General features: G+C 38.5%; 1 protein-coding gene and 1 long non-coding RNA gene across 2 annotated transcripts; one reads left to right on the forward strand and one right to left on the reverse strand.

Annotated features, from left to right (window-relative positions):
• Positions 1–3,826: 3,826 nt before the first annotated feature.
• LOC145425869 (uncharacterized) lies at positions 3,827–8,000 on the reverse strand. The gene is made up of 4 exons (XR_013906644.1): positions 7,725–8,000; positions 5,388–5,530; positions 4,521–4,685; positions 3,827–4,443 (listed from the first exon to the last, which is right to left on the reverse strand). It is a non-coding gene; the product is annotated as an uncharacterized LOC145425869 (long non-coding RNA).
• An 8,030-nt stretch (positions 8,001–16,030) lies between these two features.
• On the forward strand, positions 16,031–24,077 carry LOC145425867 (nuclear factor 7, brain-like). The gene is made up of 2 exons (XM_080299317.1): positions 16,031–18,161; positions 18,263–24,077. Exon 2 carries the CDS (start codon positions 18,280–18,282, stop codon positions 19,663–19,665), a length of 1,386 nt encoding a protein of 461 aa, XP_080155443.1. The 5' UTR covers positions 16,031–18,161; positions 18,263–18,279; the 3' UTR covers positions 19,666–24,077.
• Positions 24,078–24,795: the final 718 nt, after the last annotated feature.

Genomic DNA, 24,795 nt, shown 5'->3' on the forward strand with positions numbered 1-24,795 from the left:
TTCAGGAGTGACTTAAAAACAGGAAGGGAAGAGGCCTGTCTAAATGTCCCTGGTCAGCGTGGAGGGAATGTCACTCTGTGTGCAGCCATCAGCCAACGAGGGATGCTCCACCTCCATGCCATTCTAGGACTCTATAACACTATGCTTCTCCTTGCTTTTATTGATGGTCTGAGACAACATATGATCCAGCGGGACTATAGGGAACCAGCACAGCCAGACAGCCTCACTACGTTGTTGTGTGGGATAACGTCAGCTTCCATCACGCTGCTGTGGTTCATGACTGGATTACCAATAACCCAAGGTTTTCTAATATCTTTCTGCCTGCATATTCGGCCTTTCTAAACCCGATAGAGGAGTTATTTTTGACTTGGCGGTGGAAGGTGTACGATAGAGAACCTTATGTCCGTGTGCACCTCCTCCAGGTCATGGAAGAAGCCTGCATAGACATATCAGTAGATGCATGTCAGGGGTGGATCAGGCATGCAAGAGGATTTTAACCCCGCTGCCTGGCCAGGACCAATACAGCCTGTGATGTGGATGAGATTCTCTAGCCTGACTCAGATCACAGACGGGATGCTGAGGTGGAATAATGTTTTTGATGTGTGTTGTACTGTATGGTACATGAATAAAAATGTGCCACTGTATGTACATTGGTTACATGATTTGTGTTCATCATGTGAAAAGGTTATTGAAGGGAAGAACCACAAGCAATATAACTTGCCAGTTTTGGGAATATTGTTTAATATTTGTTGCAGCGATGTGTAGGACTGTGTTGTAGTGTGTGTGTTTTTGAGGCCTTGTGTGTGATGTCTGTGGGCAAAGTTTGGTTTTTCAGCAAGAGTGAATGGTTTTGAGTGTAGAGCTTCATTTTGACCTAACATGATGTTTGGAAAATTGGGTGACACGTTATGGATTTGTGTTTACTGTTTTGGGAATATGAGGCATAGTTCCAAGAAATATGTTCAAGCAATCGAGAAAAACTGTAAAATCAAAGATATGTGAGCAGCTCAGTTACACCAAAGGAACATCATCTCTTAGTAAACCTTACTAAACACAAGAATTTGAGGTATACAGAAACAGCAGAGTCTGTCTGTGTGTGTGTGTGAGAGAGATATTCAGGTAACATACTGGGTTACTGCACATGCTCACACCTTTTCAGCACAACAGGTGCAGTTTAGTGTATCACTGCCTCCTACTGGAACAATGATGTCATTGTTAGTGTATCACTAAACTATTACTTAAAATTGCTCCATGTTACTGTTGTCGTGACACCTGGTGTAGAAAGAGATTGCATTCCCTCAGGTGTCCTTTAAATCACAGCTGAAGGTCTTAATATCTCGCCTTCTGTGAGGAAAAATGGCTAAAACAAAGCTTTTCTCTATTTTGTAAAAATCATTTATTATTAATCAAAGATAAATCAAAAAAATAAGTCTAATCAGTGTATTGATGAGACATGTAGTGGTGTGTGTGGTGCAGGATGGGATGTTTGATATATAAAATTTTTAATTTAATAAAAGACATTAAAAAAATTCTAAAGTTTCTACATTTTATTTCTAATTTTATTTTTACAACGTTTTCTGGTGACGTTAAACTCCTTGTTAACTCTTTTAATGAACACAGTCTTCCAATTGTCAATCAAGTCGCTCTGTACAAAACCAGCTTTGCTTTGTCAGTTCCTGCAAACTCTTTATGGTTAAATAATTAAACTTGTGGTCTTTGATGTTCCTGTCAAAAAGCAGAACATCTATGGAAGTCCACGGGTCTGATTTTTCGTCGTGAATACTTCAAAGAGCTTCTTCACTTTTATAATGAGTGAGTGAAAGAGGCAAGATCCTCTTATTTCAATAAAATCATAAATAGTCAGAAGTATTGTTTCTCCTCCACCTCAGCATCCTGTTTTACTGTCACAGTCTGCAGGAGCAGACTGTAGGAATTTGACGTGGAGGACCCAAAATGCAGACACAAGGAACTTGGACCAAAACTTGAATATTAACAAAAAGCGAGCCGTTTAATAAGGCCGGTAAAAAAGGTACAAAGGAAGGGCAAGGCAAACTGAAGTAAACTAACATCAACCTAAACGGGGAGCACTAAATAAACGATGAGAAAAACCTTGGACATGAAACTTGGAAACAAGGCATGGAAAACGTGGAGTGAAGAACAGACAACCTGACAAGGAACGAACGGAAACACACAGACTAAATACACATAAGGGTGATTAGGGGAAGTGGAAACACATGGGGAAACAGCTGACACTAATCTGACATTACGAGACACAGGAAGCAAAGCTGACTATGCTGAACTAGGACACAGACTTTCACAAGGAAACAGGAAACATGAGGTGCAGACATATAAACTTGATAATACAAACTTGACAAAATAAGACATGCAGCTTGAACACATGAAGGGCAAAGGGAGACTAAAACACAGGGGTAGAAGACGCAAGGGGAATCGAAATAGACAAATGAGCTTAGATAATCTAATGAACTTAAAAATAAACCATGAACATCAAACATAAACTAAAACTTAAAACGCTGGGTCAAAAGACCCAGGATCATGAGTTACTCTCTGATGATGAGTGCGATACATTTCTCAAACCATTTTTACACAAGCTGATTGACTTGAGATCCCAAATCTCCTCCAGTGGCTCCCCTTATGGAGGTGATGACCCTCAGTGTCCTGGGTCATTTACTTTTTCTGGAATTACACTTTCTGCTTTCTGGTTCTGGTGGCTGTAGCTCCAGAGGTGGAGCAGGTCATCTACTGATTGGAAGGTTGCTGGTTTGATCCCTGGCTCCCCCTAGTCTGCATGGGCAAGATTTTAACACCAATTTTTTCTGACTTGTGTGTATGTATGTATCCCCCTCTGCTAGGCGGCAGGATGGGAGTAACATACACGAGCCGCCACACAAAAACTGAGTAAAATAGAAGGTTTTATTGCAACTTTTAAACAGAAAACCGACAGGGCTGCTCAGCAGACTGGGAAACGAATTAACACATGTAAAGCAATAACACAAGCAAACGTAAAAGCTAAGGGATAACTAAGGCAAGGTAGCCTCACAAAATTCTAATCAAAGCAAGCTAGCATCTCAAAACTCTAGTCAGGTTTAAGTTCAAGCATGCATCAAGGTTAACACACAAAGTTCAGCATTATGAACAACTCAACACCGTTCAAAGAGGGAGGCACGAAGGGCAAACTGCATGTTCAGTCCTAACCATTGAGACTGCTCTCTTCAAGGTCTGTAATGATCTTTTAATGGCTTCTAATGCAGGGATTTTTATCTGTAATCATTTTCTGTAATATTGACCATAAAATCCTACTTAATAGACTTCAGGTTTTGGCTGGTGTATCTGGCTCTGTGTTTTAATGGCTTTTACTTATTTCATAGGACTCTGTTAATAGAAACAACACTCAGAAAAATAAAGGTGCCAACTGGAACCAAAAGTGGTTCTTTAGACTGATGCCATAGAAGAACCTTTTTTGGTGCCACAAAGAACCTTTCAAACAATGGTTCTTTGAAGAACCTTTCAAACAATGGTTCTTTGAAGAACCATTTCTTTCAGTGGTTCACTGAAGAACCTTTAAAGGTGCCCCAAAGAACCATCAAGAAATGGTTCTTTGGGGCACCTTTAATGGTTTTTCAAAGAACCTTTTTAAAAATGGTTCTTTAAAGAACCATTTTTAAAAAGGTCCTTCAAATGGTTCTTTAAAAGAACCATTTTAAAGAACCTTTTTTGAGTGGTTCTTTAAAAAACCATTTTAAATCTTTCAAAATAAAATGCATCATAAATTGAATTTGAGTAGGGCAAAATAAATACGAGCACAGCATAGACATATATTAATGGTTTATTGTCATTTTGTAGTTACCAAAAGACAAAAAGGCATTTTAACCCTCAGCACAACATCACTACTAATACATGTCACATATTAGTGTTTTAAACAGTAATAATTAAATATATTTGCTATACTATAAATAAATATATATAAATACTATAGCTACAGATAACACAACAAATAATACATGTATTGTTTAATTAATAAAACATCAGAAAGTGATAAAACACATTAGAAATAGCAATAGCTTCATAACAGACCAATAAATCAACACATTTTCATCAGCAGATGTTTGCATGTTCAGTAAAAATATTTCAACAACAAGTTTATGATTAAAATGATCAATGAACTTCAGCCTTACGCCATGTAATGTACGTTTCATGTTGTACTCATGGTCCTTGGTTAGTCCAGTTTAGGACAATGTCTCTGACGTATGTATCATATCAAATATATGTCATATCAAAACAAGCCCACACCTGCAGTTGTTTCAGTTTTTCACTGGTGTTTCCTGTCAGCTGGTCAACCTCACTCAGGCGGACATCCATATCAGCCAACCAAACGACAAGCTCCTCCCTTTGTGCTTCAAATCCCTCCCACTCTGAGACAAGGAGCTGAAAGAGAGAGAAAAGAGTCAATTATAAAGAAGAGAGAAAAGTGAAACCCTCCTCAGAAGGTCTGACTCGCATACCTGCAGTTGACCTGTGATGGACTCCAGTTTGGCGTTCACGTCATCCCTCGTCGATGCCAACAGCCGAGTCTGCAGGGTGCCCTGGAAGAGCTGAGTTAATGTTCGACTCCTCCTGGTCAGGCTCTCCAGCTGGATGACCCGAGGTCTCCCCTCTCACCGCTGCCTCTGAACACAGAAACACAAATTTCATCTGAAGCAGGAGGTGCAGGTTTTTTTTGCTATTCTTTTCTAAATCCAGGCTAGATCACGTGGAGGTATTTGGAAAACTTTTTTGGCCAGTGGACGACTGTTGTCTTGCAGAAAGTCAAATCAAACATATGCGATACACAATCAATTCACAAGAACACATTATAAAAAAATAAGTCCAGTTCTTGCCTGATTTCAAGTGAAATCTGCATCAAAACAGGGTGACAGAAGTAAAACGAGTGCACAAAGCCTCACTGTGTACAAGCCTGCTATTACAGTTCTCCTCTATGCAGACAACTTTCCTGTTTTCAAGGCACAACTTGGATCTGCTGTACGAATCTTATGGATACACACTAAATGAAACAATAGTGTGCATGACTCCAGATTCTGATCCCTCATCCTAATATGGTCCCAACATAGCAACAGCAATAAAGCAGATGCTGAGGCTTCAAAATACAAAGTCCATAAACCAATGGCTGACGTGGGTTTTATCATAAGGGTGATAAATATACAGATTTCAGTCTGTCTTAGAGATTTGATGTTCATTTACCTGCAGATGCCCTATACGTACCTGCTCCATGGTTTTTCACAACATTTTGCACATCACTATTTAATACAGGAAGTAGGTGAACTAAAACAAGTCATCTTTCTTTGTGAGAGGACCATATTAATGAAACAAACCTCATCATAGGGAGCCCTAAAGATGCTCCTGCTGCTTCTCTTCCTCCTCATCCTAAGCTTCCTTCTCCTTGTCCTCGCCTTCCATCCAATTGTAATTCAACCTAATTGTGTTTCTCCCCCTCCTCTTCCTCATTTTGTTGGAGCTGTGAACACAATTAATGTGAATCTGGATTAATTTGTGCAAACAAGAAAAATCTACAGCTTTTTGGTCAGAGGTGCTCTTGTGATTTAAGCCGGGTAGAGTAGATTTATGTGTTGATGCTACCTGCTTCAGCTCTGGCTGCTGAGTGATATTTACTCCCTGGCTGGATTACAAACTTTAACCATGTGCTGAACTTTGGCCCAGCGTTGATACCTCTTGTTAGTATAACGACCTCTTCTTAGCTTGTATGTGTGATGGTGGATAAATGAAATATAAAAACAAATTAACTATATTACAAAAGAACATCTATCTTGGAAACATCAAATGACCGGAGGATAACTTGTCAACTAGTCCGAAACTAAGTTATGCAGGAACAGTCAAAGACACACCTTCTCATGTCACATTTCTATTCATTTCTATATAATTCGATTAGACAATAAAGAGTTATCTAATCTAATTATTCATTCAAAACTCTTATGCATAGCTGCATTTTATACAGCTCATACAGAATTCAAAGTACAGGTTCATGTGAGTATTTAATGTACGGCTCAGATCTACAGAATTTCAGAGTTTCTAGAGCAGACACAGAGCTCACGTCACAACAGGCTTCAGGCGCCATTTTAGTGACTTTAACAATATATTAAATTTTAATTTCGGTCTAGCTGACATTAGGTTATGTACGCAGCACGCAATTGAACCACATATTTTAGAAGCCAAAGGTTCAAATTAGCTAAGAGCACCTTCACTTAATTATAACAGTGGTTTTGTTAGGAAAACAGTTGGATACTAAATTGCGCTGACATCAACGGCTAACGTATCTAGCTAATCGCTACTGTTAGCACAACATTAACAGCAAGCTACAATGACGAGTAACAAAAACAAAACAGTAATAAGTAGTGATGGGACGTTCTGTATCGAGGCTTCGGAGCGTGTGTCGAGTAATGGAGGGGGCGTTTCCGCGAAGCGCGTATCGAGGCTTGCTTCATTTATGGGAGGAGCTGAAAATGATGACGTCCGAAGCCTCGCTGCCCGGCTGTACCACGTGACTGGTTCATGAAGTGGTTCGAACTTTGCCGCGAGCTATGACAGCGATATAAACCCTCAGACTTCATTCAAAATGTGGGTGTTTGATGGAGAGTTGCGGTTAGTGAGAGTTTGGAGACAGTTTGGAGGTTTATGAGAGTGAGGAGAGAAAGTCAGGAGAGAATGGAGCCAGCTAAGAAGAGGAGGATGTCCTCCCCTGTGTGGGAACATTTTGATCTTATTCCTCCCAACAAGGTATGTAAATTTCTACAGAAGATGTATTTTCATGATACTGATGGTGCAATAAAACCTATGTTAAGCTGTCTGTACTTTTGTACAAGGTGAAGTGTTTGCTATGTGCCAGGGAGCTGGGATATAACAACAACACCTCATCCATGCTTAGGCACTACAGAGCTTTGCATGAGAATAAGGGGAACACCGATTGTGGAGCAAGACCAGGTGAGCCATCAAATGCAATGATAATATAGCATGCAGTAATGTTACTAAATGATATAACAATATTATACAACTGTTATAAGTTACGTATGTGATATTTATATTTGTGCTTTATCTTTATTGTCTTTCCTCAGGAGAACAATCTCAAATAGATGAAGACCTGGTCAGCATGGTGATTGAGGACTCACAGCTATTTAGCATTGTGGAGGACAAAGGATTTAAAAGATTTGTTAAATCATTAAATACCAGCTATGTTCTCCCCACTAAAAAGGCCATAAAAGCAGTGAAAATTTAGTTTTTACAGAATAAAATGTGAACAGGTGTAGCTGTCCATACCTCAACGTTACAAAAGCACAACTACTGTCCACACCCCAACCACACCTCACCTCACAGTAAATGATCATTTCCATTTCAAGCATTTCCAAATGATCATTTTCCATACTGCCAGTATAAATATACACAGTATACTGCATCACTACAATATACATGTTTTACACACTCCTTTTGTTGTTGACATTTACAGGCTGTGTGCAAAAGGCCACACTCTTCAAATTCATGCCAGCTATTATTTTTACGTCCAGTAGGTGTCCTACTAGAGCAAATGAAGCTTCATGAAGCTTCGCATTGGGGTGAACCAATTGGATGAAAAGCTTCAGTGCTTCATGGGGCTTCATCTGCCCATCACTAGTAATAAGGTTTCAATGAAAATGTTTTACCTTTTCCAACAGTCCCAGAATCCACAGCTTCAAAGTCCAGCAGGTACTGAAGACTGTTATCCGTTTCGCTGTCACCGTCCGTGAGTTTTTTTTCCCGAAAGGTCAAGGCCCGCCGCTCGCACACTCTGTCTGCGCATGCGCATCCCAACGACGGACCCCTCCGTCCCCTCCCGGGAGGTTATAGTATGACGTGTTCTGACGTCACTCTCTCTCTCCCTGTCATTTATTTGGCTCGAAACACATATTAACAAATTGCTCAGTGATGAACAACTACTCAGATCATTTACCTAAGCAGTGTGCTTTGTCAAAACGAAGTGTGTGTTCATTACACCGACATTCTGTTCTGCAATTGTTATTTACTTGTATTTTATAATTTGACTTTACATACTGCTGGGTGGTTTGTAAAGTTTACAATAACTAGTATTATCATTATGCTACATTTTCAAAAATATATAATAATCTCAAAAGCAATGCCTTGGAGTAGAAAATAGTAATGCTTTATTAAAATTTAAAACTAAAGTACAGTATTTGAATGTGTGTATTGTGTCTACTGTTTGCAAATATTTCTAACTTTTATTTGAATATTCAGTTTCCTACCATCTTCTCTTAAAGGGTAATTGCCAGGTATCCCGCCCTTCCCCTTCGCACACACATGCACACAAAGACAACACACAGTATAATTCACAGCCTCATTATAGTGAATAAATATTTATGCAATTTACACCATCAAACTTAGATTGCTAAGGATGAAGAACCTTTTGTTCTTTAAAGAACCGTTTGTAATAGCTGAAGAACCATCCACAAAATAAAAAGGTTCTTTGACGTATGATGGTTCTTTAAAGAACCATGAAGACATCTGAAGAACCATTTAAGAACCATAATTTTTCTGAGTGAAGTTCACCTCTAACATTGCCTCCCTAACCTGCAGGAATCTTCCTGTAAAATGAATCCCATACAAACTTGGTCGGTAAATATATAAACAATTGTCTTTGTTTTCAGACAAGCAGTGTGTGTTTTAATCCTTACTTTAATGTACAAACTTTGTCCCTAATGTGAAAAGTAAACCTAGCTACTAACAAAGGCTGGAGAGTGAACCATGGAGGTTATCATTGGTGAGTGTAATGTGGGGAAGGAAAGCATCCAGCACAGGGTGCCACGAAAAGACTTTAACACACCAGTAGTGTCCTTGTATGTCTGAACAGGGGTGAACAGCCCTCTGTCAGTTAAATTAAATTTAATTAAATTTAATTAAATTTAATTTAATTTAATTTAATTTAATTTAATTTAATTTAATTTAATTTAATTTAATTTAATTTAATTTAATTCTTTATTGTCCCACAAGAGGAAATTAGTTTAGTAGACAAAACAATAATATAAAATAATAATGACAATAATAGTAATAGAAAGTCACAGGATGGTTATTTGCCATTAAGAAGACGGGATGCAGTAAGGATAAAAGAAACCTGGAGTCTTTTGGTCTTCCTCACAGGTACGCGGCCGGAAGGCAACAACTTAAACTCACTATGAAGTGGCTCATACAATTAGCATCTGGGCCGATACTGTAAAATATGTGTGTACTCATACTCGTAAAAGTTAACTGATACCAAAAAGCTACAACAGAAATGACAAACCACCCTCTGATTAATGAAGTAAGTTGGTATCGGTTCATGGATTGGCCACTAGGGGGACATCCCACGCTAAACAGGCACAGGGTTAGGTGAGTGAGACTGGCGACTCCAGATAAAAAAGAGAAACTGGAGGCTGCTGTAGCTAGACTAAACAAAATGTCAGCAGTGTGGACTGGAACAGCCAACTTTAACTCAGGTTTTGGAAAAGCGATGAAAAATGTCAAGAGAGAATCCACGGGCAGTTTAAATAACAGAGGCTCTGACTCATTTTATCGCTCTGGATGACCAGCCAATGCCGGTCATGGAAAACATAGGATTGCACCATCTTCTCAGCATACTCGAGATGCCATATGAAATTCCCAACTGCCCATACATCAGGGAGATAGTGGTGCCAAAACTTTCTGAAGAGGTAAAGACAAGCAGTGTGTGCGCGATGTCAGTCCTCAGTTTAACGGCACAGTGGACTGATGAGGAGTTTGTTCGTCAATGCCAAATACTTTCGTTATTTTGTTTGTTTGTTTACAATATGGACACTCTGCAATAATTTAAAAGTTTATTTTATTCTCAAACCTTATTTGTATTTATTTTATTCCAAACATAAGTGTTTATTTATTATTCTGAAAGCTCTAGACAGTGCCAATAATTCAGTGATATTTTGTAAAATTACAATGTGGAGACTCTGCAATAATTTAACAGAAGTGCTTATTTTTCACTTGAAATTTTTTTGTGGTCATTTTTATTAAGATTTTATTTTTTATCGGCATGGAATATAATAAAACCTCTCTTCCAATTAATTGTATTTGTGTATTTGTGTGTGTGTGTGTGTGTGTGTGTGTGTGTGTGTGTGTGTGTGTGTGTGTGTGTGTGTGTGTGTGGTAGAAGTATCGATTTTTGTACTCTGTATCGGCAAGTATTCAGATCCAAGTATCGGTATCGTATTGGTTTGAAACAATTGGTATCGTTGCATCCTTGATAAACATATAATAAACATATAAGAGGAAATTCCTCTAACACTTTACCATTGTAGTCTGTTTTCTCACTCACCCATAACCAATGGTGTGCATTAAAATGCCCACACCATATAATATTTCCTTTCATGTCTATTTCATCCAGCTTATATCTTAAAGTGGATAACTTACTGTAAAGATAAAAGAAAAGCGACTTTTCAAACATAGCGGAGGTGAAAATACATGCGGGCCGGGAGGGCGCAAGATGGCATGTTGAGCAGTGGTGCAAATTAGGAGCTCGTTGAACTTGTCCCAGAATTTACTTTGTGTTCGTTATTGTTTCCCCTCGAAAGTAGTAAAATGACTGCCCCAAGTATAGTTAAACCTGCTAAATTCAAACTCGACCTCAAAAAACAAGAAACAACATCGCCATGTGATGGAAAGGAAGACAGCAGAGAAGGAACGGATCATGACTACGTAGCAATGGACGTAGCAGTGATGAGCAAAAGGGAACGGGGCAACGATTCGGTTCCATCTACACCTTGTAAGAAGCCTGCAGAAAAGAAAGCTAAGTCAGCAGAGATAAGTGAAAGTGACGAAGTCTCCAATGCTACTATATTGAAAGCGATTCTAAACCTTGAAAAAAGAGTGGACGAGCAGCTAGCTGACCTGAGTGTGCAATGCAAGCAAGCTAGTACGATGCTAGCCAGCCTAGCCAAAGCGGTTCAGTTCAACTCGGAGGAGGTGAAAGAATGTAAACAAAAGGTTAAAGAGTTGGAGAGACGAAACGAGCAGTTGACCAAAGATAACTACGATCTCAAGGAGAGAGTGAGAGAGCAAGAAAGGTACAAAATGAGGTGGTGCCTCCGGATTAAAGGATTAGAAGAGAAAAGAGATGAAGATGTCAGATCGCTGGTTATTGGAATTCTTGGCAAGATCGCACCTGATATGATATCAAAGCTTGAAGAATCTGTGGATGTGGTGCATAGAGTTGGGAAGAAGATTGAGAACAAGGTCCGACATATCATCATTCTGTTTGCTCTGAGACACGCTAAAGAGGAGATTTGGCGTCGCACCAAAGATTCGGCTGTCTGTAAGAACGGGGGTTTCCACTTCGCTGAGGTACTGCCGCGGGAGGACTGGGAAGAGAGGAGGCGGCTGTGGCCGCAAATTGAACAAGCCAGACGGGCTGGGAAACGGGCCTTTTTCCGGGGTCCTCATGGATACATCGAAGGACGGAGGATCATCGACGTTGAATGAAAGACTTGATGTAAGACTGTATACAGTGGAATATTATTAATGGGACAAAAGAGTTCTACTTAAAGTTAAAGGTTATTAGTCACTGAGTTGGTGACAAGTGTTACAATTTAAACTCATATTTATATATTTTTCTTTTCTTTTTTAAAAAAAGTTATTTTCTTAGCATATTCTTATTATGGTTCACTCAAAAATTTCTTTTGGTTCATTAAACGTTCGGGGTTTGAAGGAAATTGTTAAGAGAAAGGCACTTTTTTTATTTTGCAAGGGGCAAAAATGTCATTGTCTGTTTTTACAAGAGACTCACTCTGTGGATGCCGATGTTACCTTTTGGGCTAATCAGTGGGGAGACAAGATTCTTTTCAGTCGTGGATCTAACAGATCTGGAGGTGTGGCGATTTGTTTTAATAAGTTCCCAGGGGAGATTATAACATATAAAGCTGATAGTGAGGGTCATTGGTTAACTGCAGTCTTGAAGAGCAAAGGTATATTTCTAATTGTTACAAATCTTTATGGACATAATAATGAGGGTCAAAATAAAAGTCTATTGGAAAATCTAACAAATGTTATTTCAGAGTTTAAAGTTATGTACCCCACAGATTACATCCTAGTAGGAGGAGACTGGAACATGACACCAGATGAATGGATGGACAGATGGCCTCCTCGCTTAGGAAGGAGGCAACAGAATAACATTATTGAGAACTTTTCTAGTGATAATAATTTTACAGACATTTGGAGAAGTTTGAATCCTGGAGTTAAGAATTATTCTTGGTTTAAACCTAATGGAGAAAGCAGGTCAAGACTTGATTATTGGTTAGTGAGCGATGACATTTTGAGGTGTACTTCACAATCTAAAATCTCCAAAGCTCCCCTATCTGATCACTGTTTCATTGATCTTGTCTTAGAACCAACAAGGATGAAACGTAGTAGCAGAGGATATTGGAAATTTAATGCCAGCCTTTTAAATAAGGACAAGTTTTGTGATAAAATTAGACATATAATTATAGATATAAAAAATGATGACTCAGTAGTGGGTAATATACAGAAATGGGAATTTGTTAAATTCAAAATCAGAGAATTCACTATAAAATTCTGCAAAGAACTGAACAGGGAAAAACGGGAATATGAAAGTAATTTACTTCGTGAAATAACTCAGTGCTGTAGTAAAGAAAAACTAAACGTGCAAGAGAAGAATAAATTGATGGAGTTACAATCTAAATTGGACGATCTTTACCTAGAGAAAGCCCACGGTGCCTTTATAAGATCGAGAGCCAAGTGGATTGAGGCAGGTGAAAAGAACTCTTCATATTTTAGTAAGCTGGAAAAGTGTAGACAGCAGAGAAATCTAATCTCAAGCTTGTTGATAAATGGGACTGAATGTAAAGATTTCAGAAAGATTGAAAAGGAAGTCTTCACTTTTTATTCCAAATTGTACTCCTCAGAATATTCAGCAGCTGATTCTGATAGTTTCTTTGATAAGATTCATAATCTCATCCCATGTATTGACAAGCCTTTCAAAGATCTGTGTGATTCAGAGTTTAAAATTGAGGAACTGGATTTGGTGGTCATGAAAATGGCATTAAACAAGTCCCCAGGGACAGATGGACTCACTACTAATTTTTATCAATTCTTCTGGAAGGACCTAAGAACTTTATTGTTTGATGCATTAAAGGAATCGATAGAGAAAAGAGAACTGATGCCGAGCATGAAACAAGCGCTGATAACCCTGATTCCCAAATCGGGCAAGGATAAAAGAATTTTAGACAATTTAAGACCCATCACCTTACTAAACACTGACTATAAGATCCTGTCTGGAGCTGTAGCTGAGGCTAAAGAAAGGCATCTCAAACATCATCAGTGAAACACAATCAGGTTTTTTGAAAGGAAGACTAATTCATAACAATATTAGGCTGGTCTTGGATCTCCTTGAATACAGTGAATTAATCCAAGAGAGAGGATACATCCTGTTCTTGGATTTTTACAAAGCTTTTGACTCAGTTGAACATACGTTCATATTAAAAACTCTGCAGTCTTTTGGTTTTGGAGAGGAATTTGTCAATGTTATAGAGATGCTATATAATGACATTAACAGCTCTGTTTTGCTAGAACATGGTACATGTTCAAGGTTTGAGGTTAATAGAGGGATAAGGCAGGGATGTAGCAGCTCACCACTTCTGTTCATCATGGTTGCTGAGCTGTTGTCTATTTTGATTAAAAACAGTCACATTGAGGGGTTAACTGTGATGGGTGAACAGATAATAATCAGTCAGCTCGCAGATGATACCACCCTGTTTCTAAAAAATGAAGACCAGATTCCTTTAGCCTTACAGGCGATCAACCATTTCTCCAAAGCTTCTGGCCTACAGCTGAATATTAATAAATGCGAAATTCTAGCTCTGCATGAGTGTACCCTGCAAGCAATAGATAATATACAGATTAAAAAAGAGGTTAAGTATCTGGGCATTGTAATTTGCAAGGATAAGACATCAACTGAAAATAAGAATATCTGTACCAATATAGAAAAGTGTAAGTCTATTTTAAACAGGTGGCTGCAAAGGGACATAACTCTGTTTGGGAGAATTTTGCTAACCAAATTGGACAGTCTATCCAGACTAATCTATCCAGCCTTTTCTCTGCCCATATCTCCAAAACTAATTAAATCTATAAATAATCTTAATTTTAGGTTCATATGGAGGAACAAATGTCATTATATAAAGAAAAATGATATGATTAAGAATTATGAAGAGGGTGGGGCTAATGCCATTGACTTTGATGTTATGAATGGTGTACTAAAATTGAAATGGTTAAGATCTTTCATTAGGAACAAAAATTCCTTTTGGAACATTATTCCCAGTGTGATTTTTGGCAAAATGGGTGGAATAGACTTTTTGTTACGTTGTGACTTTGATTGCAGTTCGTTACCTGTTAAACTCTCAGCTTTCCATCAGCAGGTCCTTCTCTACTGGAAATTAATCTACAAACTAGAGCAGGGCGATATGGCCAAAAATATTTATCACGATATATATTTGAAAATTTGCGATAACGATATAACCGACGATATAATTGATGCGAGACAAAATACAACTCCACAACATTACTAGCGCAAAAAGACAACCTTCCATTTATATTCACTTAAACAAGAAGCTGGTTTTTATGTACATTAAAGCTTTATAAAAATGTAACAGTACAAATGCAAATTCCTTGCTGAAAGTTTAACCAAAAGGCATTTCCAGTAGAAATGGGCTGACATATCCTGAGCATAACCATGTATAATATCCACTGAAGTTAAAAAGAGGGGCTTTGCAACATTAAACTGCAGTGTGCAGTACGCATTTTTCGGACCATAAGGTGCACGGGATTATAAGGCACATTAAGCGAAACAAAGCAGTCAGATAAATCAAACTTTATTAAACTCATTCTTCTTGCTTCCTCCACTTCTGTACCATTGATTCATTAATGTTGAATTCTCTGGCAGCTGCTCTATTCCCATGTTGTTGCAGTATATTAATGACTGACCTCGTATTGTGGATGGATTATCTCAGTTGTTCTCCTGACTGAAGTTTGGTCCGTTTACAGCATCCTGCCATGCGATTGCATTTGTCTCTAACCATGAAGAACCTTCACGTTAACTTTTATAAGTGGAAAAGTGTTAGTGTTCGTCCTCCAGCTTCACTGTTTATGTTATGCTAACATAGCTGTGTCGCTAGCGATCACGTAGCACATCATTATATACCAGCTAGCCCAACTTCAGTAACCCTACAAACATCACTGCTGTTTAGTTTCCTGTCTTCATTTATGTTGCAAGTGATAGCAGAGCTGTACGTTTGATTTTTTTCAGAAATCTCTCAGTCAGAACATGCAATATCATGCTTAGGTAACTAGCGAAACTAGCGAGCTAACTTCCGCTAGCTTCCTGCTAACTTCTAACTCCGTTAAATGTAATAACTTTTGTTTTCATGGATGCCTGGAAGTTAAACTTTATAGTTACACCTGGTAAAGCAGCAATGCTGATCGTTTTATTAAAGATGAAAGAATTTAGACAGTTTTTAACTCTAAGTGATGCTGCAGTGTTGTTTGACCTGAAACATACGGAGTTTAGGACCCAGATTACTCCCAGATTTAAGAGCATCTTAGTCCGACAAATACGACAATAACAACGGCCGCTTGCATGTTCTGCAAAAAAATGTGCTTTGTTGTGTATCTGATGGACAAACACCAAACCAGTTCCACATCACTGAAGTTGCACCATTTTTACAAACCAATTCTGGTTCATCTGTTTCACTCAACAATCGGCCATGTGCGTATGAAAACAAAGGCACTGCGCATGCGCGTTTTACTCCCATTCTATCGCGAAATTTCATTTTCCTATCGTTGCCTAACATTATACCGGTATTACCATGAACGGTATAATATGGCCCAGCCCTACTACAAACATAACTTTACTCCTCACAATACCCCTATATGGAACAACAGGTATATCCGTTTGTGTAGGAAATCTGTGTACGTGGATGAATGGAGATCTAAAGGGATTTGGGCTGTAGCTCATTTTATGGATGATAATGGGGTCTTATTAAAGCATGAGACGTTTTGTGAGAAATTTGATGTAAGATGTACTGTTAAGAGATATAAATCCCTAGTTGTTAGAGGAAAAATGATTCTATGTAACTTTACCTTCTTTTAAATGTACAAGCTGTGTTTAAGATAAGTAGTTTAGAAGTGTCTTTCAGATTTTCCCAGCAAGGACATATTGTTTTAGATTGTTTTATCTCTCACAGCTTTCTCCCAGCTCTCTGCTGACGAGACTAGCGCCACATATGGAGTTGTTTATTTTATCTGTTTATTATTTTCTTATCCTGTTCTCACTGTCTTTCCTATAAAAAGTGCCAAGCCTCTGTTCACGACGTGAGTTGTTCTCAGCAGCTCACCCGTGTACACGTTTAGCAAAGAAAGTAACTTTGTCTCATTGTGTCTTTATTTCTCCTGGGTTTTTTACAGAGTTTTCCCCCAACACTAGTGAAAGCCATTCCAGTCCCTTTGAGATCAATGATAAAAGAAGATATTGTGCACTCTAAAATTTCTCCTGGACTGAGGCAGCTCTGCATAGCTGGAGTTGAATTTGGTGACAGCAGGTTTACAAACAAAGTGATCAGGAATATTTTGATAAACGAAATTTTCCCTAATCCGGTTAAAAGAAATTATATCCTTAAAGAATTTGAGACCATGGAGGTTAAGGCGATAAGAAAAAAGTATATTTCACTTCCTCTTTCCCCTAAAGCAAAAGAGGTTCGCTTTAAAATCATTAATGAGGTTTATCCAACCAATGAATTCTTAAGACGGAAATTTAATTTAGATGTGAACGCCTGCACATTTTGTGAAAATGATATTGAAAGTCTGGATCACTTGTTTTTCAACTGTGAATCAGTGCACTCCTTCTGGACTGACATGTGGAGCTGGCTACAGTCCAGGAGAATTCAGTTACCACATTTGACGGTGACAGTAATAAAATTTGGAATACTTGCTGAGAATGCAGATTTTGACCTGTTGATTAGGACGATTTTGTTAATGGGAAAAATTTTTATTCACAAATGCAGATACTTTAAAGCTAAACCATGTATAAACAGATGGCTGAATGACTTTAGACTCTGGGCTAAATCGCTGAAACTTGTGAATAACAAGAAAGCCCATAAACTTGTTGTTTTATTTAAAGAGTTTAACCTATGTTAAAAAAAACAAAAAACTCCCTATTTTATAATCACGACTGCCCTTTTTTTGCACGTTAGTTTTTGCCTTTGGTTCGAATCCTTCAATGACTGTTCTTTATTTTTGTGCTAACTCTTTTAACTTTGTGCTTATTGTTGTTGTTTTTGGGGGGTTTTTTTTGTTCGTTTTGTTTGTTTGTTTGTTTTGCTATAATGCTCAACCGAGGATGTAACATAATCGGATTAATGATGGTGCCTTGTATGTTAAACTGTTGTTTGTAAATAAAGTTTAATTAAAAAAAAAAACATAGCGGAGGTGCCATTGTTGTTTTCTGGTGACGCAACTTCCGTCGACAGACGATTGGTAGTCTACAGTGGGCCAGCTCTCCTATTGGTCCACAGTCTGCGGGCGGGGCGAGCCCTTCTAATAATCAGAAGAAAGTTTGAAAGAAAAACTGCCAAACAGCTGCAACACTGAGTCATGCTTTATTTTATGAACTTCACAAAATGTTTACTTTTTGACCTACGGTGACAGTCTGCGCTCTGCTGTCACACTCACACATTTATAAGAGGAAGTTGAATGAAGCTCCGCCCCCGCCCCCACGTGTTTAACACGCAACAAACCAGGAAACTGGCTTTTTTTTTCGAGCGTCGTTCCAGACCATACTCCATACCACTTGGTGGCGGTAATGCACCTTTCAATTGTTTGCCAACCGCCAGTACAACTGTAAGAAAGAAGAAGAAGAAACTGGCCGTTCTTTGTCCTCAGTGTAGAGAGACGCACAGACGATCAGACTGAGCTCAGACCAAACTAGCAGCTTCCTCTGAGTGAGTCCAGCTACAGGAGAGAAAAGTGGAAAACTCCAACACTGCTGCTTCAAGCTGCTGACGCTCCACACACTGAATGTGAGTTTGAGCAAAAACACGACTCAAAGCAAGTTTCAGTGAAGGTGGTAGAGGAGGGAGGGGAGCCAGGACTGACTGTACTTCCTGTCTGCTGTTTTCAGCTTCACTCACAGACTCAATGGCTTCCAGCTCAGAGGAGGCTCTCTGCTGTCCGGTCTGTCAGGAGGTCTTCAGAGATCCTGTTCTTCTGTCATGTAGCCACAGCTTCTGTAAAGACTGTCTGAAGAGATGGTGGAGAGAGAAAGGGGAACGTGAGTGTCCAGTTTGTAAGGAAATATCTTCAAAGAAGCATCCACCTTTAAACCGAGCTTTAAAGAACCTGTGTGAGTCGTTCTTACAGGAGAGAGCTTCAGAGGATCTCTGCAGTCTGCACTCTGAGAAACTCAAACTCTTCTGTCTGGACCATCAGCAGCCAGTGTGTGTCGTCTGCAGAGACTCAGAAAAACACACCAATCACAGATTCAGACCCATCGATGAAGCTGCACAACAACACAAGAAGGAACTTCAGGAAACTCTGGAGCCCTTAAAGAAGAAGTTAAAGGTTTGTGAAGAAGTTCAAGTGAAGTTTGATCAAACAGCAGAACACATTAAGGTCCAGGCCCGACACACAGAGAGGCAGATTAAGGAGCAGTTTAAGAAGCTTCACCAGTTTCTAGCAGAGGAAGAGGAGGCCAGGCTGGCTGCACTGAGGGAGGAAGAGGAGCAGAAGAGTGGGATGATGAAGGAGAAGATGGAGGCTCTGAGCAGAGAGATAGCAGCTCTTTCAGACACAGTCAGAGCCACAGAGGAGGAGCTGAGAGCTGAAGACATCTCATTCCTGCACAACTACAAGGCTGCAGTGGAAAGAGTCCAGCGCTGCCCCCTGCTGGATGATCCACAGCTGCCCTCAGGAGCTCTGATAGACCAGGCCAAACACCTGGGCAACCTGACCTTCAACATCTGGAACAAGATGAAGGACATGGTCTCCTACACTCCTCTCATTCTGGACCCAAACACTGCTCATCCAAAACTCATCCTGTCTGAAGATCTGACCAGTGTGAGACGAGGAGGAGAGAAGCAGCAGCTTCCTGATAATCCAGAGAGGTTTGATTATTACATCTCTGTCCTGGGCTCTGAGGGCTTTAACTCAGGGAGTCACAGCTGGGATGTTGATGTTGGAGACAGTATACGGTGGGCACTGGGTGTATTTGCAGAGTCTATGCAGAGGAAGGGAAGCATACTGTCTGGATTTTGGGGAATAGTGTTCAATACAAGTAAATATTTTGCATTCTCACCATCCGCTAAAACTGTTCTCTCAGTCCAGAAGAAGCTCCAGAGGATCAGAGTGAATCTGGACTGGAACAGAGGAAAGCTGTCGTTCTCTGATCCTGATACTAACACACACATACACACCTTCACACACACTTTCACTCACAGGATGTTTCCATACATTAGCACTTTTGATGGTGGTAAAGTGAAGGTGTGTCCGTTGAAGGTGTCAGTGTCAGTGCAGCAGATGAGTTGAGGATGATGATGTTTCTAATGTTGTTTCCTGTCAGTGAGTTGAAGCTGTTAAACTGCAGCTGTCCTCCTGCTGCCTCGTTGTTCCAAAGCTCTTTGTTTCTCTTTTAGTTTCACTGTTTCTTTCTGTTTCTGCTGTCCACCTTTTCACATGGAAAATCATTTCACTGTTTCTCACTGAATGACTCCCCAAACTAGATTTGAAATTCTATCAAGTTTCTAATCATTACAAGTGATTCATGTTTTTTATCTGTCTGTCTATTGAGATATATGGAGCTTAATTAAAACATATGAGCTCCAAGCTTGTGTGTTAATAAATGTTTTATATACTCTTCTTTATATATTCTTTATACTAATTTTATATCTTTTTTTAATTCATTGTTTTCGACAGTTAGAAGTTATTAAGTACATAAACTGTTTTTATATTAATTAAAATAAAAGTAGCTCATGACTCAAAAAAGTCTCACATATCTTCACTAAATGTCACAAAGCACAAAGAGATGCAAAACATTCAAATATTCTTTTGCCAGATTGAAACAAAGCCCACCTGAGGTTTGCAGGAGCAGAGTCTGAGTTTGTAGGAGGAGTTTAAGAGCGAAAGATGCACTGAGCCTCAGGATAGCCCAGCTTAAAGATAAAATATGAATAATGTTATAACGAAACAATATTTCACAAATAAGTGTAAACACCATGAACAAATGATCCATCGTGGCATTTGATTGACTTTGTCTGATTATAATGAATTTGAGATCCTCCTACTGTGGAAGTAATGAGTCAGCAAAATGAAAATGAAATCATGTTTAGGCAAAACCTGTTTAAAAAACAAAAAGATCATGGTCTCAAAAGTTGAAGGAAAAACAAATGAAAAAACATTTTGTAAATGATCATGGATTTGAGACCAATACTGGCAAATATCTTTACAGTCCCAAAAGATGTGGAAATGGTTAGCTCCATCTCCCCCACATCTCCAACATTTATCACCTATTCCTCGATATCTTTGTTGAGCAGGGGTAATGAAAAATCTCATAATGCTTTTCCAGCAAAATTCACGTCAAACGTTAGACCCAGTGGTAGCCCACTGTATCTTGCATGCGTGAGCCCAACACTTCTCTGTAATTGTCAAATTACCCTCCTTTTCCCACTTCGCTTTAATATACAGAGTGCTGTCGTTTTTACACCGCCGGATGCTGTTATATAATTTAGAAATAATTTTGCTTTGCACTTCAGATTTGGTTAGTAATAAGAATGTTTCTACAAATTGTAATTCGTTTAGGTTCACTTTTAAGTTTTGATTAAAATAATTTCTGATCTGTAGATATCTAAAAAAATCATCAGATCCCAAGTCATGTTTACTCCTTAAAGATTCAAAGCTTTGAAATGCACCCTTATGGACAAATGAATAATAATTGGTTATACCTTTTGAAATCCAGTTTTTGAATCTATTATCATATTGATTTGGAGTAAAATCTGAATAATATGCACACCATCTTAAAACCTTAGAGGCATTTTCCAAACCACCAATTTTTATTACTTCTTTCCAAGCTGATATCATTATTTGTAGTATAGGTTTATCTGCCATATGTATTTTATTCTGCAATTTTATGTCCGATATTAAAGCTGAAACTGGTATTTCTTTTACTATTGTTCCTTCAACATCTTTCCATCCGGCGGTGTAGTTTGGACAACAGAGACAAATCAGCGGTCTTAACTGAGCTGCACAATAATATTCTCGTAGACAGGGAAGCCCACGACCTCCCTTTTCTTTCTTTAATTGAAGCGTTTTATATTTAACTCTAGCTTTTTTCCCATTCCAGATATATTTTGACAATGTTCTATCCCATACCACAAACTGTTTTTGTGGTATGGTAATCTGTAGAGACTGAAACAAATACAGCAGTCGGGGAAGAATATTTAATCTGATTGATTCAATCCTGGAGTGTAGGTCCAGAAATGGAATAGTGTTCCATCTTTGTATATCTGATTTTATGGATTCATTTTGAGGGGCATAGTTGGCATTGAACATTTTGGTGAAGTCACGATGTATTACCACCCCTAAATACCTAATGCTATCTGCATCCCATTTCCATTTATAACGATTCTTAATTTCGACTGGTGGTTCATAATTTAAAGTTAATACCTGCGTTTTATTTATATTGACCTTATATCCCGATAAAGAACCATACTTTGATAGTGCTTCCATGAGATGGGGGAGTGCCTGTGAGGGACAGGTTAATGTTAAAAGTAAGTCGTCAGCAAATAATGCTAATTTCTGTTCCCCTCCTGGCGTTCGTACTCATGTTATATGCTGACTCTGCCTAATCCACTGACTTAGTGGTTCTATAAACAAAGCAAAAAGCAGCGGTGAAATGCAGCAACCCTGTCGTGTCCCTCGTTCCAGTATAAATGATTCGGTGAGGTCCCCATTGATTTTGATTTTAGCTGTTGGTTTGTTGTATAGCTCTGAGATAATATCAATTATAGATTTATCAAAATTAAACTTCTCAAGCACTTTGTATAAAAAGGACCATCTCACTGAGTCAAACGCCTTCTCGGCATCTAAGCTTAACACTAAGGTCTCTAATTTTTGTTTGTCAACTTGCCGCAATATGTGCAAAACCTTTCTGATGTTGTCCTGGGCCTGTCTATGTTTAATAAAACCCGTTTGGTCATTATGTATTAACCTAGGTAATATCATTTCTAATCTCTTAGAGATAATAGATGTGAACAACTTGTAGTCAATATTCAATACACTGATTGGGCGATAGTTGCTACATTCTAATTTATCTTTTCCTTCTTTTGGTATAATGGAAATTATTGCTTCCCTCCATGAAGGAGGGATAATTTTCTTTTCCATTACCCAATTAAATGTCTTTATCATGGTGGGGATCAAATGATCCTGCATTATTTTATACCATTCAGGGCCGAACCCATCTGGCCCCGCCATTTTCCCTCCCTTTAATCTTTTAATTGCCAAGTAAATTTCTTCTTTAGTTATTGTGGACAACAGCATTTTATTTTGTTCCTCTGTCACACCTTGCAACTTTAGACCTGACAAGAAAATATTGACACTAGAGTTGTTATCTACAGGAGATTGGGAGTAAAGTTTTCTGTAGTAATTCTGGAAGCATAGTTTAATTTTCCCCAGTTCAGTTTCTATTTGTCCATTAAGAGGATTCTTTATTCTATGTATAGTCCTCTCTGCTTGTTGCTTCCTAAGTTTAAGAGACAGAAGTCTTAGTGATTTCCTCCCTACGTCGCATTGCTGTTGTTTAATAAAAACGATTTTCTTTTGTATATCCATCATATTTAAATCATCTATTTTTTTCTTAAGTTTTATTATGTCAGATTTGATATCATCATCCAGCGTCACAGAATGTAGATGTTGTAGCTCTAACAATTTGTCTTCTAATTGACAACGGTTTTCCCACCTAGATTTTTTCAGGTAAGAGGATATACTAATTATTTTTCCTCTAATTACTGCCTTCAATGCATCCCATAATATTCCTGGAGATACCTCCTCATTTTCATTATACTCTAAATAAGTTTCTATTTCCTCTTTCAAACTCTCTTTAATATTTGGATAATTTAAAATGTTTGTATTCAGCCTCCATAAGGTTGATCTATTTTTGCTATTCGGGCAGATCTCAAGATAAACCGGGTTATGATCTGAGATGGTACAAGCGCCTATTTCACAGCTTTTAATTCTAAATAGGTCATTCTTAAACATGACAATATAATCTAGCCTAGAATATGCATTGTGTGGAATTGAGAAGTGGGTATACTTTCTGTCATTTGGGTGTAAATCTCTCCACACATCTAGTAGTCCAAAATCGTCCATAAAATGCACCATTCTTCTTCCAATACTCCTCTGATCGTTTTTTGTGCAATGCACCAGTGGATAAACTGAATTCCAACGACAGAAGACTCCTGTATATCCTTCTGGTCGCAAGTAAAAAGCCTCTTACGAGAAGATGGCTTAAGCCTGAACCACCAACGATAGAAGACTGGATACATTCTGTACAAGGGATCTATACAATGGAAAAAGTGTAATTTTCTCTTAAACTTCAGAGGGATACCTTCTACGGAATATGGTCTAAATGGACAGACTATGTTAAGCATATGAGGTGTGATTTTGTGTATGATGTTACAACCCTGAGTACTACGTAAACCTACCTGCCCTGCTGCCTCCTAACCCTAGTTTTTTTTGTTTGTTTGTTTGTTTGTTGTTGTTTTTTTTGGGGGGGGGGGGGGATTGTTTTTGTTCTTTTCTTCTTTTCTTTTCTCTTCTTTTTCTGTCTTCTTTATTTTTCAATTATAAGTTAAAATCTGACAGCAAAGAAAATGTAAAAAGGCAAACTACTGTTATGTTCAACAGCTGTCCCAATAAAAGAGATAATAATAAAAAATTTAAAAAAATCAAGTGCTTTTTTTGAACCTTCAGGCGTTTTCTTTTTTGTCCTCTATATTAGAAGTGTTAACATTACAACAATATGAATTGGGACCAATTTAAGAACGCATACATACAGAAACCCATGAAAGTTTAACAGTGTTTAAGAGAGCTCACGAACACTTGATGGACTGACAGTACAAGCTCTTATGAACTTAATAGGAAGACTTCAAAGTGTAAGAAGCAGTGTGTAGATCACTGGTGCTTACACACTTATCTGTAGTTTGTCACTCATCAAGGATTACGAGAGTTACCAATTCTGAGAGAACTGGGTGAGGCAAGGAGAGGGAAGTGACGGGAAATGCCGTAGGTCACATTAGATGCTGGAGAGTTGACAAGAAAAAAAACTCTAAATGTTAGCTCACAAAGCTTCAGTTATAGTATACAATCAATTGACAAATAATAAACCAAATTTGTATAATCATCTCCATCAGCCTGGAGCACAGGGAGGAGAAATTAGACGCTCTCCAAGAATACAACGACTTTACTGACATCCTGGAGTCAGTTGATAGGCGATGGTCCAGCTTGGATGCGATGTTGTCCCTGCTGAAGATTTTAGACCAGGAATTTAAATCCCCGCGAGAATCTCTGGAATTCAGCCAGAATAAGGTGGAAATGGTCACTGCTAAAAAGTCCTCGCTACGGGACTGAGTTAAGTCTGTAAATGAGAATGTGACCCATCATAAT

This window comes from Astatotilapia calliptera, chromosome 3, assembly GCF_964374335.1.
Source record: "Astatotilapia calliptera chromosome 3, fAstCal68.1, whole genome shotgun sequence".
NCBI classification, from domain to species: domain Eukaryota; kingdom Metazoa; phylum Chordata; class Actinopteri; order Cichliformes; family Cichlidae; genus Astatotilapia; species Astatotilapia calliptera.